At 35.8% G+C, this 13,774-nt stretch overlaps 1 protein-coding gene across 1 annotated transcript in view; it reads left to right on the top strand.

Moving 5' to 3' along the window:
• The window catches only part of LOC143245806 (transmembrane 9 superfamily member 1-like), an 84,123-nt gene that overhangs the window by 54,278 nt on the left and 16,071 nt on the right, over nt 1–13,774 (top strand). Inside the window, exons 10-14 of the mRNA XM_076492059.1 lie at nt 370–495; nt 671–763; nt 1,145–1,255; nt 3,400–3,562; nt 5,728–5,919. Coding sequence (XP_076348174.1) covers nt 370–495; nt 671–763; nt 1,145–1,255; nt 3,400–3,562; nt 5,728–5,919 — 685 coding nt within the window. The remainder of the gene's footprint in view (nt 1–369; nt 496–670; nt 764–1,144; nt 1,256–3,399; nt 3,563–5,727; nt 5,920–13,774) is intronic.

Below are 13,774 nucleotides of genomic sequence, written 5' to 3'. Positions count from 1 at the left end.
GTAAAGCTTCTTAATATTGTTAGTCATGTTTACAATGAGTGATGACACTATTCGAATGACTCAACAATCTTGAAGGTATTTCATTACAAATGCATTTTGATAAATTAGGTTTCAGCATTTATGTTTTTTAAAAGACTGTTAAAATGCTTGATGTATCTTAATTTTAAGATAAATGGACAGTTTGAAAGATTGTGTAAAACTTTAATAAGTAACGATTCCATTCTGGAAAAGTTAAAAATATGATTTTAAGTATTATTTTGTAAAAGTGTAAGACTGTATTAATAGTAACTTACAACTAACTCTACCTGTTATTACACAGTATACTTAAAAAAGCTATAAAGAATTTGAATGGTTTCTTTTTTTCTGTAGGAGTTGGGTCTCAGTTTTTGGCCATAGCATTTGGAATCATGGTGATGGCTTTGTTTGACATCTTCAATGTCCACCATCATGGATCTATGAACACAGCAGCTTGTTTGTTGTATGCCTTTACGTCATGTAAGTAGTTGTCCTTATGGTCCATTATAATTTAGTGTTCTATGTGTATTTCTAATCTAATAATAATGTATAGTTCACTGTCACATTGCTTGGTAATAGTTTCTATGTTGACAGTTTGTATCAATGAATGTTAAGGTAGTATGGGATGTTTTTGTTTTTTTTATTTTCCTTGTAGGTATTGCTGGCTACATATCTGCAAAAATGTACAAGCAGATGGGAGAAGATAAATGGGTGTCTAACGTACATTTAACCTGTTGTGTTTTTGCAGGTAAGATTTTTGTATAACTTAGTTTATTGGTTTAACATACTGTGTTTCGGTTGGTTGGGTTCTGTATGTTATCTAGTATATTGGTTTGATAATATACTGGGTATTGGTTGGTTGGGTTCTGTATATTATCTAGTATATTGGTTTTACTCAATTTATTGTATGTTTTTTGTTTTTTTTTAATCCCAAAAGTGACTTTGAAGACATTTCAACACTAAAAACCTCAGTGTGGTACACATTGTGTTTTTGTTGTATCAAGTAAATATTTTGTTGAAATATTCATTAAAATAATTTCCACTAAATACTGAATAAACATTTTAATAAAATAACAGAGTACAATTTAATGTTTTAGTTTTGTATGTCTATATATTTATTTTCTTACAGTTCCATTCTTTGTTATTTGGAGTGTGCAAAACAGTATAGCATGGGCTTATAATTCCACACAGGCTTTACCGTATACAACTATAATCCTTCTGCTGGCAATATGGATTTTTGGTAAGTTGCAAACAAATTTTTTAGCATAATTTATTTGGATAAATAGTAAAGAAATGTTACACATGGCTCCACCTAGTGGACACATATTACAAATGGTTTTAAGCCACTTACATGAAAGTGCAAGATTTTCCTGCATTCTTACTTTTTACAATTGGCCCATTATAGCCAAGTCGTTCGGACACTTGACCCTCATTCTAAGGGTCACAGGTTCAAATCCCTGTCCCACCAAACACACTCATATTTTCAGTCATGTGGCCATTATAACATGACAGGCAATCCTACTATTTATTGGTAAAAAAATTAGTCCAAGTGTTGACTGTGAGTGGTCATGACTGGCTGTCTTCTCTCTAGTCTGTCAGTCATTGCTAAATTATAGATGGCAGATGGCCCTCGTGTAGCTTTGTACGAAAATCAAAACTTGTTACAATTTAATCAGTTACCTGTAAAAATGTTCCATAAATCTGTAATTCTTACAAAATATTTGTTAAATGGAACTAAAGTTTTAGTGTAGGAAAGCTATAGTAAGTGAAAACATTGAGATTTTGTCCCAGTGAAAGATACATAGCTAAGGTTTTTGGTATAGACTTGTTTGTATCTTAAGCTTTGGTTTTATAATGTTTTTCCATCCTTTATTTTATGTAGTTATGAAGGTATGGGACAAAACTAATCCCATCCTTTTCAAATCTGCTAAATAAAATAAGGACTTAGATATTTAAAGTTAGTATATTGTTTTGATATGATTTTAACACTTACTTTGATAAAAAGAAAACTCCAAACTTCTGTATTTCATTTTAACCCTCAGGTTGTGAATTTTATTTATGAGAGCAGACTTCCTGTTTGTAATGATAAAACATAATAGAAAACCTGTTTTGTTTTTTTCAAATGTTTGGTTAATTGTTTTTGTCATGTTTGAAAATGGTGAAAATTGCAGTTTGATATTAAAAGCTAAACTTAATGTATTTTTATTGTACAATTTCTAAACATGTAGACGTAACAGAATTACTGATTTCACTTGTGAGATTTTTCTTTCTCATTGTCGTAGAGCTGTCATTTCTTGTTTTATTTTTCCTGAAATTCTATTGAATTGTATGTCTTTCTTAAGCCTGTCAGGTTATGTGAAGGTAACACGTTAATATTAGTGGTTTTCCTACTTTCTTAAACTAACAATTGCTCTAAAAAAAAAATCCATTGGTAAACTTTGAAATCAATAGTTTTATGGGAACTTTACCCCCCATCATGCCCTTAAAAACTAGTAGAGTTCTTTTGGAAACATAACTTCTAAAAGGTGCCCTATTCCTCCCATAGGACCTAAGCAGTGAGTTGGAAAGCTTATATCTGTAACAATGAAGTACCTGTTGTAGGTGGAGCATTAGTCCATTAAGTTGGACCAACAAACTAACATCTGAAAGGAGTCCAGAGTGCAATAAGTTTAATAGAAGTACAGTGTAATATTTTCTATTAAAAACATATAAAATATTTATTCCAAATGTTTGTTTCATAAAGCAAGCTAGTAGTAGGCATCATTAGAGATGTATTATCAAAATAGCTGGTATGGATATTATAACTAATTAAAATAAAGAACAGAACAATGTTCTGATCTTCTTGGGTCATCTTTAGGTTGACCTGAAGACTGTGAGAATACATTTTTACTTCAAGTGGATTTCTCGTCATCATGAATATAGTTGCGTTGTTGCTAGAAAGTAGATAATCAATGTGTGTGTGAATATGTATATATACACAGTGATGTTTATTTCATTTATAATTTGTTAATGACCAAAAAACAATGGTTCATTTGAATTCATTGGTTATAATACTTAAATTTTTAAGAATATATTTGAGTTATTATGAGTACAGTACATGTGTGTTTTTAAAATTAGATATATATTATTAGTGGTTGGGAAAATGTCATCTTCGTATATTGATAGACAGTTTTTCAGGATTAGGTTCGAGACATTTCAACACTTACGGTTTTTCACACACTGTTATGTCTGAATAACCCGTACATCAACAAAATATTGATTGTTCTAAAATCCATGTAATGTTGTATCGTAATTTTTAGCATCAGGTCACTCACTATCTGGTAAAAGTTCATATTTAACAAAAACTGTTTGTATTAACATTTAGTTACATTTGTTTGTCTGTAGTTGGTTATCCACTCACAGTGTTAGGAGCAATATTTGGGAAAAATTTATCGGGCTCTTTTGATGCTTCTTGTCGAACAAAGAATTTTCCCCGAGAGATTCCCTCAACATCCTGGTACCGATCAGCTATTTCACATTGTGCTGTTGGAGGATTTTTACCCTTCAGGTCAGTAAGTGAAGGTTCTTGTTACTAAACAGTTATGTCACATTGTGCTGTTGGAGGATTTTTACCCTTCAGGTCAGTAAGTGAAGGTTCTTGTTACAAAACAGTTATGTCACATTGTGCTGTTGGAGGATTTTTAACCCTTCAGGTCAGTAAGTGAAGGTTCTTGTTACTAAACAGTTATGTCACATTGTGCTGTTGGAGGATTTTTAACCCTTCAGGTCAGTAAGTGAGGGTTCTTGTTACTAAACAGTTATGTCACATTGTGCTGTAGGAGGATTTTTAACCCTTCAGGTCAGTAAGTGAAAGTTCTTGTTACTAAACAGTTATGTCACACTGTGCTGTTGGAGGATTTTTAACCCTTCAGGTCAGTAAGTGAAAGTTCTTGTTACTAAACAGTTATGTCACACTGTGCTGTTGGAGGATTTTTAACCCTTCAGGTCAGTAAGTGAAAGTTCTTGTTACTAAACAGTTATGTCACACTGTGCTGTTGGAGGATTTTTACCCTTCAGGTCAGTAAGTGAGGGTTCTTGTTACTAAACAGTTATGTCACATTGTGCTGTTGGAGGATTTTTAACCCTTCAGGTCAGTAAGTGAAAGTTCTTGTTACTAAACAATTATGTCACATTGTGCTGTTGGAGGATTTTTACCCTTCAGGTCAGTAAGTGAGGGTTCTTGTTACTAAACAGTTATGTCACATTGTGCTGTTGGAGGATTTTTAACCCTTCAGGTCAGTAAGCGAAGGTTCTTGTTACTAAACAGTTATGTCACATTGTGCTGTTGGAGGATTTTTAACCCTTCAGGTCAGTAAGTGAAAGTTCTTGTTACTAAACAGTTATGTCACACTGTGCTGTTGGAGGAATTTTAACCCTTCAGGTCAGTAAGTGAAAGTTCTTGTAACTAAACAGTTATGTCACATTGTGCTGTTGGAGGATTTTTACCCTTCAGGTCAGTAAGTGAGGGTTCTTGTTACTAAACAGTTATGTCACATTGTGCTGTTGAGGATTTTAACCCTTCAGGTCAGTAAGTGAAAGTTCTTGTTACTAAACAATTATGTCACATTGTGCTGTTGGAGGATTTTTACCCTTCAGGTCAGTAAGCGAAGGTTCTTGTTACTAAACAGTTATGTCACATTGTGCTGTTGGAGGATTTTTAACCCTTCAGGTCAGTAAGTGAAGGTTCTTGTTACTAAACAATTATGTCACTTTGTGCTGCTAGAGGATTTTTAACCATTCAGGTCAGTAAGTGAAGGTTCTTGTTACTAAACAATTATGTCACATTGTGCTGCTAGAGGATTTTTAACCCTTCAGGTCAGTAAGTGAAAGTTCTTGTTACTAAACAGTTATGTCACACTGTGCTGTTGGAGGATTTTTACCCTTCAGGTCAGTAAGTGAAAGTTCTTGTTACTAAACAGTTATGTCACATTGTGCTGTTGGAGGATTTTTAACCCTTCAGGTCAGTAAGTGAAAGTTCTTGTTACTAAACAATTATGTCACATTGTGCTGTTGGAGGATTTTTAACCCTTCAGGTCAGTAAGTGAAAGTTCTTGTTACTAAACAATTATGTCACATTGTGCTATTGGAGGATTTGTATCTCTCCTGGTGAGTAACTGAAGGGTAGAAATCCTCCACAATAAAATATGACAGATTTCTTGGTGACAAATAGCTCAGTTAGAAGATCTTGAATGTACATGAACTATTTGAAAAAGATAACTTTTTATATATTAAGTGAATCTAGTATAAACCCTATAATACATGTATCATCTGTGACTAGTCATTTGTAAGGTAGGTTTTCTGATAAGTACTTTGGTATCATGTAATTTGGGTTGTGTGCATATATTTAAATAGATTGGGCTCCAGCTATTCGTTATTACAGGTTAATATTGTTGTACCAGTCTTGAAAGGTTAAGGATTGTAAATGAGAGATTGTCTTGTTTATTGTGTACTACATAGTTTCTTAGCATTTAATCACATGAATAATAACCAGTTGAATTTATTACTATGTGACTAGTCATATAGGAGTCACAGTACAATGTAAACATTTTACTTTTTGTATTTTGGCTTTGTATGTAACAATCCAGTGTGTCAAACTTCCCAGAATAAAATCCATTTTGTATGACACAGATGTTTAAACAAGTAATTCACTTCTCTTTTGTGTTTAAATTTCAGTGCTGTATCAGTGGAGCTGTACTACATCTTTGCTACAGTTTGGGGTCGAGAGCCGTACACCTTGTACGGGGTCTTGTTTATCGTGTCCATTATCTTAATCAGTGTTACAGGCTGCATTTCTATTGCCCTCACTTACTTCCAGCTGTCAGCAGAAGACTATCGCTGGTGGTGGCGTTCAATCTGTTCTGCTGGGTGAGTTATCTCGTTTAAATAACATTTATTGTAATAAACTTGAGTGTGAACTTTAGCTCACAGAAGAAAAGTACCAAATGTAGATAAATATAAAGCAAATAATTTGTGTTTACAGCAGTGTTATCTACTAACATCATTAATTTTGAAGTTTGCACCAGAGAGAAGGCAGCCAGTCAACAGCCCGTTGTCACCAACAGTCTCTGTTAAGGGATTGATTGTTATTTTTACAATGTTCCAAAAGCTTAAAGTCTGGGAGAATATTTCATGATATTTCACAGGTGTGAAGAATCCAAAGGTCTACTAGAGGACCAACTCATGTCCAAAGTTTATTAAAATTGTAAATTTTGAAGAAATTACTTCATTGGCTCAGTAGTTGTGACACTTTTACCATTGTTTACACAGCTATTGTAGAACTGCCTAACTTGGATAATGCCATCCGAGAATCTTTTACTCTCTCCAAACTACTTTGAAATTTATCCAAGATGAAAGAAAATTTTATCATTGATAAATTAATCATGTTGTGTGGTTTGAATTATGCACAGAGCTTCATGAGGGCTATCTGTGCTAGCTGTCCCTAATGTAGCAGCTCAAGATTAGAGGGAAGGAAGCTAGTCATCACCACCCACTGCCAACTCTTGGGCTATTCTTTTATCAAGGAATAGTGAGATTGACTGTCACATTATAATGCCCCCACAGCTGAAAGGCGAGCATGTTTGGTGTGACAGGGATATGAATCTGCTTCCCTCGAGTGACTTAACTACCTGGCCATGCTGGGCCTAATCATGTTGTAATAGAACATTAATGAACATTTGCTGGTGGAATTTCTAATGATGGCCATCGTCTGAATGACGTTTAGACCAATATATAAATACAGAAGAATCAGTAACTAAATTGTGCAAGTTTTTAAAAAGATTCTAAAAACTTACATTTTGTTAAGTCAGACAATTGTGAATCTAATGTCGTGCTGTCTTAAAAGCAAAATTGAGTTTTGATTGACATTTCTTGATGTATGTTTAACAGAAACTGCCAGTCTCATAAAGATAAGGATTCAGAGGATCAAACTCCCTTCAAGAAATGTCGTTAACAGACCTAAAAGTAACTGTTTGTTTTCATGACTTCTCTCTCTCGAATGGGATTGTGACTCTTCTGTCTTGATTGTTATCATGATATTGAACAATAGTTCCTGTTTTCATGACTTCTCTCTCTCTAATGGGATCGTGATATTAAACAATAGTTCCTGTTTTCATGACTTCTCTCTCTCTAATGGGATCGTGATATTAAACAATAGTTCCTGTTTTCATGACTTCTCTCTCTCTAATTGGATCGTGATATTAAACAATAGTTCCTGTTTTCATGACTTCTCTCTCTCGAATGGGATCGTGATATTAAACAAGAGTTCCTGTTTTCATGACTTCTCTCTCTCGAATGGGATTGTGATATTGAACGATAGTCCCTGTTTTCGTTACTTCTCTCTCTCGAATGGGATCGTGATATTGAATGATAGTCCCTGTTTTCGTGACTTCTCTCTCTCGAATGGGATCATGATATTGAACAATAGTCCCTGTTTTCGTTACTTCTCTCTCTCTCGAATGGGATCGTGATATTGAACAATAGTCCCTGTTTTCATGACTTCTCTCTCTCTCGAATGGGGTCGTGATATTGAACAATAGTCCCTGTTTTCATGATTTTTTTTTCTCCATGAGAGATTATTTTCATTTTTATTCAATATGAAAACTGAAATTCTTAATCCTTACATGACTTGTATCAAGTTCTTGTTTCAGGGTTAAGTAACACCTTTCATTCCCTACACAGTTTTGTCTGCATCTTTACAGTATACAGACCATTATTTCTTTTTCATAACTTGGAATGTCTTTCTTTAACATGTTCAGTTAACATTTGAATAATTTTAACCTTTATTTTCCAGTTTTTAGTCAGCATTTTTGTCTACAGGATGTGGTCATCCTTCAATGATGTTGATCTACTTAAACAGGCTGTTCATAAGAGTGCCATCTATTCCATAATGTGCTGTATATTTTACTTACAGCAACAGATCTGCAGTATTGATATGGTAAAGTGTTTCTTTTAAAGTACATTTTTTTTCTTTGCTCGGGCAAAACAGATCATTTGTACAAGTATCTGTGACAGTAAGCTATAACCATTTTATCGTAAAATCACTTCATCTTCAGCTATGTAAGGTATTTATTTTACTGGTTGGATTAAGCCTAAAATATCGGTGGAATATTTAAACAGTAACAGGAAGTGTCTCAAACCTACATTGTTAACATTGTATTAAGTAGAATGCAGACAACACTTTAACAGAATACACCCCAGCAGATATCAAGAGGTCCAAAATTCTACTAAAAGCTGTAAATAAATATTTATAGCTGTACAGTTGTAGTAGGCTGTAAATTAGTCATTATAAGAACATACAACTCTGATATGGGCTCCTGGAAACTGGCTTTTTTTAACATTCTTCAGGACCTGTAATACACAAAATAATGAACCTACTTGAGGACCCGTGATCAACAAAATAATGAACCCACTTGATGACCCGTGATCAACAAAATAATGAACCCACTTGAGGACCCGTGATCAACAAAGTAATGAACCCACTTGAGGACCCGTGATCAACAAAGTAATGAACCCACTTGAGGACCCGTGATCAACAAAGTAATGAACCCACTTGAGGACCCGTGATCAACAAAGTAATGAACCCACTTGAGGACCCGTGATCAACAAAGTAATGAACCCACTTGAGGGCCCTTGATCAACAAAGTAATGAACCCACTTGAGGACCCATAATCAACAAAGTAATGAACCCACTTGAGGACCCGTAATCAACAAAGTAATGAACCCACTTGAGGACCCGTGATCAACAAAGTAATGAACCCAAAAATAGTTTGTAATATAAATAATTTAAAAGTCCACAATTGTGACCATTAATTTTCTGTTGTTCATTACTACATACTATAGCCTTGTTAATGCTAGCATTAACCACTTTGCAATCTCATCGTATCAAGTGAGTCTCTTCTTCGGTTGACTTATCCCTGTCAGATTTACTATATAACTATACACTTAGTCTAATGACTAGGGTACTCAAACTAACAGTCTAAGGAGAGTAGGTTGAAATGCCGTCCGAGAACATGCTTGCCTTCTCAGCTGTGTGGGTGTTATAACATAATGGTGAATTCCATTATTCATTGGCAGTTGGTAATGTTGACTAGCTGTCTTCTCTGTCTTGCTGAGATATATGCAACTCGTTCAGGTAAGCTTGGAATAACTTCATTTAAAGTTCAATAACAAACAAACAAATTATGTGACCAGAGTAGCACATCTGTTTCCTACTTATATGAAATAAAACAAAAACATAAGGGTCCATACTGATAAGGCTAGTTTCTAGCTCGTGTATAGACTTCAGTTACTAAATACTGTAATAATGAAGATTTAATGAAGGGTGTAATTATGTTTACAACACATTCCTCCAAAACGACACAAGTGTAAAAGGAACAATATTTTAATGTGCTAAGTATAACAACATAAAAAACGACAATTTTTTGACACTTTGCTCCAAAGTAACACAAGAATGAACAATAAGTTTTTAATGTTTTTTTAAATTCATTTTTTATTCTTTCTTTCAACATTTCAAGTATGTTACTTGTCAAACATGCCCCAGGGTCACAACAATGTGTTTGCAAACTGATAATGGTGGAAGCTGGATTTCGCTGCCCGAGGTGGGAAAAGTACAGATTCTGCCGTTTTGTGCTTAACTACAAACAAACCGAAAGAATTTGAACATGTTAAAAAGATGAGTGAAAGGTGTAACTATTATATTTATTGAAAATGAAGGAAGTTGTTCAGTGGTCAGTCAGCCCTTGGATTCAAACTTTTCCCTAAATAACCTAATTTTTGACCATCTTCTAATCCATTAAATTTTTAATACTCCAACCAACAACACTTTAAATCTTTAGTACTCCCACAACACTTTAAATCTTTAGTACTCCCACAACACTTTAAATCTGTAGTACTCCCACAACACGTTAAATCTGTAGTACTCCCACAACACGTTAAATCTGTAGTACTCCCACAACACGTTAAATCTGTAGTACTCCCACAACACGTTAAATCTGTAGTACTCCCACAACACGTTAAATCTGTAGTACTCCCACAACACGTTAAATCTGTAGTACTCCCACAACACTTTAAATCTGTAGTACTCCCACAACACGTTAAATCTGTAGTACTCCCACAGCTTAATAAGTCTGTAGTACTCCTACATCATGTTAAATCTGTAGTACTCCCACAACATATTAAGTCTGTAGTACTCCCACAACATATTAAGTCTCTAGTACTCCCACAACATATTAAGTCTGTAGTACTCCTACAGCATCTTAAATCTGTAGTACTCCAACCAACATGTTAAATCTGTAGTACTCCAACCAACATGTTAAATCTGCAGTACTCCAACCAACATGTTAAATCTGTAGTACTCCCACAGCACATTAAGTCTGTAGTACTCCCACAGCACGTTAAGTCTGTAGTACTCCCACAGCACGTTAAGTCTGCAGTACTCCCACAGAACGTTAAATCTGCAGTACTCCCACAGCACGTTAAATCTGCAGTACTCCCACAGCACGTTAAATCTGCAGTACTCCCACAGCACGTTAAATCTGCAGTACTCCCACAGCACGTTAAATCTGCAGTACTCCAACCGCACGTTAAATCTGCAGTACTCCCACAGCACGTTAAATCTGCAGTACTCCCACAACACGTTAAATCTGCAGTACTCCCACAGCACGTTAAATCTGCAGTACTCCCACAGCACGTTAAATCTGCAGTACTCCCACAGCACGTTAAATCTGCAGTACTCCCACAGCACGTTAAATCTGCAGTACTCCCACAGCACGTTAAATCTGCAGTACTCCCACAGCACGTTAAATCTGCAGTACTCCCACAGCACGTTAAATCTGCAGTACTCCCACAGCACGTTAAATCTGCAGTACTCCCACAGCACGTTAAATCTGCAGTACTCCCACAGCACGTTAAATCTGCAGTACTCCCACAGCACGTTAAATCTGCAGTACTCCAACCAACACGTTAAATCTGCAGTACTCCAACCAACACGTTAAATCTGCAGTACTCCAACCAACACGTTAAATCTGCAGTACTCCAACCAGCACGTTAAATCTGCAGTACTCCAACCAGCACGTTAAATCTGCAGTACTCCAACCAGCACGTTAAATCTGCAGTACTCCAACCAGCACGTTAAATCTGCAGTACTCCAACCAGCACGTTAAATCTGCAGTACTCCAACCAGCACGTTAAATCTGCAGTACTCCAACCAGCACGTTAAATCTGCAGTACTCCAACCAGCACGTTAAATCTGCAGTACTCCAACCAGCACGTTAAATCTGCAGTACTCCAACCAGCACGTTAAATCTGCAGTACTCCAACCAGCACGTTAAATCTGCAGTACTCCAACCAGCACGTTAAATCTGCAGTACTCCAACCAGGACGTTAAATCTGCAGTACTCCAACCAGGACGTTAAATCTGCAGTACTCCAACCAGCACGTTAAATCTGCAGTACTCCAACCAGCACGTTAAATCTGCAGTACTCCAACCAACACGTTAAATCTGCAGTACTCCCACAGCATATTATATTAAGTTTTTAACATCACTTGATAAAAAATAATAAGATTACGTGACGCTTCGAACTAATTTAATGTACTCTGGTAGCACGTGGTTTCTCACAATAGCATATATGTGGAAAATCAGATCTTCTAGCTATGTTAAACATGATTATAATATATATACGTATATAGAACTTTTATGACAGATATTTCAGGTGTGTGGTTCCACAATTATTTTCATGTTTTCTCACTGACTTCATGCTCAGGTTTTTTGGTATGTTTTTTTTTTTTGTATTCCTGTGAGAGTAAGTTTGTGAGGTCCATTGTTTTAAATCCTTTGTGTATCTAAAGTTTGTGAGGTCCATTGTTTTAATTCCTTTGAGTATTTTAAGTTTGTGAGGTCCATTGTTTTAATTCATTTGAGTATCGTAAGTTTGTGAGGTCCATTGTTTTAATTCCTCAGAGTATCGTAAGTTTGTGAGGTCCTTTGTTTTAATTTCTTTGAGTATCGTAAGTTTGTGAGGTCCTTTGTTTTAATTTCTTTGAGTATCGTAAGTTTGTGAGGTCCTTTGTTTTAATTTCTCTGAGTATCGTAAGTTTGTGAGGTCCATTGTTTTAATTCCTCAGAGTATCGTACGTTTGTGAGGTCCATTGTTTTAATTCCTCAGAGTATCGTAAGTTTGTGAGGTCCTTTGTTTTAATTCCTCAGAGTATCGTACGTTTGTGAGGTCCATTGTTTTAATTCCTCTGAGTATCGTAAGTTTGTGAGGTCCATTGTTTTAATTCCTTTGAGTATCGTAAGTTTGTGAGGTCCATTGTTTTAATTCCTTTGAGTATCGTAAGTTTACACATTTCATTATTTCCGTTCGTGTAGTGAACTTCTACGAAATCCTTACAGGACAGCAACCGTGACACTAATTTTGCTAACCCGGCTGTAGTCGTAAATTAACACGACTCGTCAATACTCTCTTAAAAACGGGCTGTACGTGGACCAACTGTGAGTGATATGGAAATCATATTAATTCTTTTCCATATTAAAAGTTTATTTCACTCGTTGTTCATTAGATCGAACCTTGTTTCATCTTACCTGCTCTGTAGTACGGGAAAAGTAGGTAAGATACGTTTTCCTTCAGGTTGCCAGCAGTAACAATTGACAAAGGAATCTCTTCAGAAGAGGTCTGGGGTCATATCCTGTGGTAACCTTTTTATAAATAAATTTCACATACCTGTAGTATCAGTGACACTGCATCATGGAGTTGAGGCGTTCGACTCGTCATCTGAGGGCCCCGGGTTCGAGTCCCAGTCGCACCAAACATGCTCGCCTTTTCAGCTGTGGGGGCATTATAATGTGACAGTCAATCTCACTATTCCTCGATAAAAGAGTAGCCCAAGAGTTGGCGGTGGATGGTGATGACTAGCTGTCTTCCCTCTAGTCTTACACTGCCAAATTAGGGACGGTTATCGGAGATAGCCCTCGTGTAGCTTTGCATGAAATTCAAAAACAAACACAGCATCATAAAACTAGACCACTTTTCTTAGAAGATGGCGGCGCCATTACTCAACGTACCGGAAAAGGCTCACATGGTTACGTTCACTACGCATATCCCTACACGCATTTGCCGGAAGTATATTACTAATGGAAGTAAACAGTCCCATAAGTCGTCTATATGTTTTGTAGAAAATGTTTCTTGATTTTTATATAATTTAGAAGCAATCCTAAAATTACAAGTAACGTTTGGAAAAGGAAAGGTCAATGTTGTGAAATGACCAGGATGGTCATTTTGTTTTGTGAAAACAAAAATGGATGAAATTGTGGGGAGAAAAATCGGACCGGTCTATTTTTTAAGGCTCGGTCGCCAAAATTAAAGGAACTTTATTATTGTTCGTATTTACCAGACGTAAAACTAAGATGGCACTATATTTAAGTGAATATATTGCTGGTTGCAGAATCTATTAAAAGATGTTTTGTGAAAGCACAACATGACTTACGTAAAGCGCCATCGTGCGCCATATATAAAATAAAATTTAAGGTATTTTTGTTTTAATTTTCCTTTACTCCGGAAAAGAGGTCGCTGTATACTTTAAAAAGTGCGTCGCATATTCAAATGACTAAAGTTTACAGTTTCTGCTATTTTTCTATTATTTAACACGTGGAGCTGGCAGCTCGACATTGTATTATTATCTGGCGATTTGCCAAATAAAGAAGGGCTGCGTCTGATAATTAAAG

The sequence above is a fragment of the Tachypleus tridentatus genome, chromosome 3 (genome assembly GCF_004210375.1).
Source record: "Tachypleus tridentatus isolate NWPU-2018 chromosome 3, ASM421037v1, whole genome shotgun sequence".
Taxonomy (NCBI): domain Eukaryota; kingdom Metazoa; phylum Arthropoda; class Merostomata; order Xiphosura; family Limulidae; genus Tachypleus; species Tachypleus tridentatus.
This window is presented reverse-complemented; position numbering and strand designations above follow the sequence as displayed.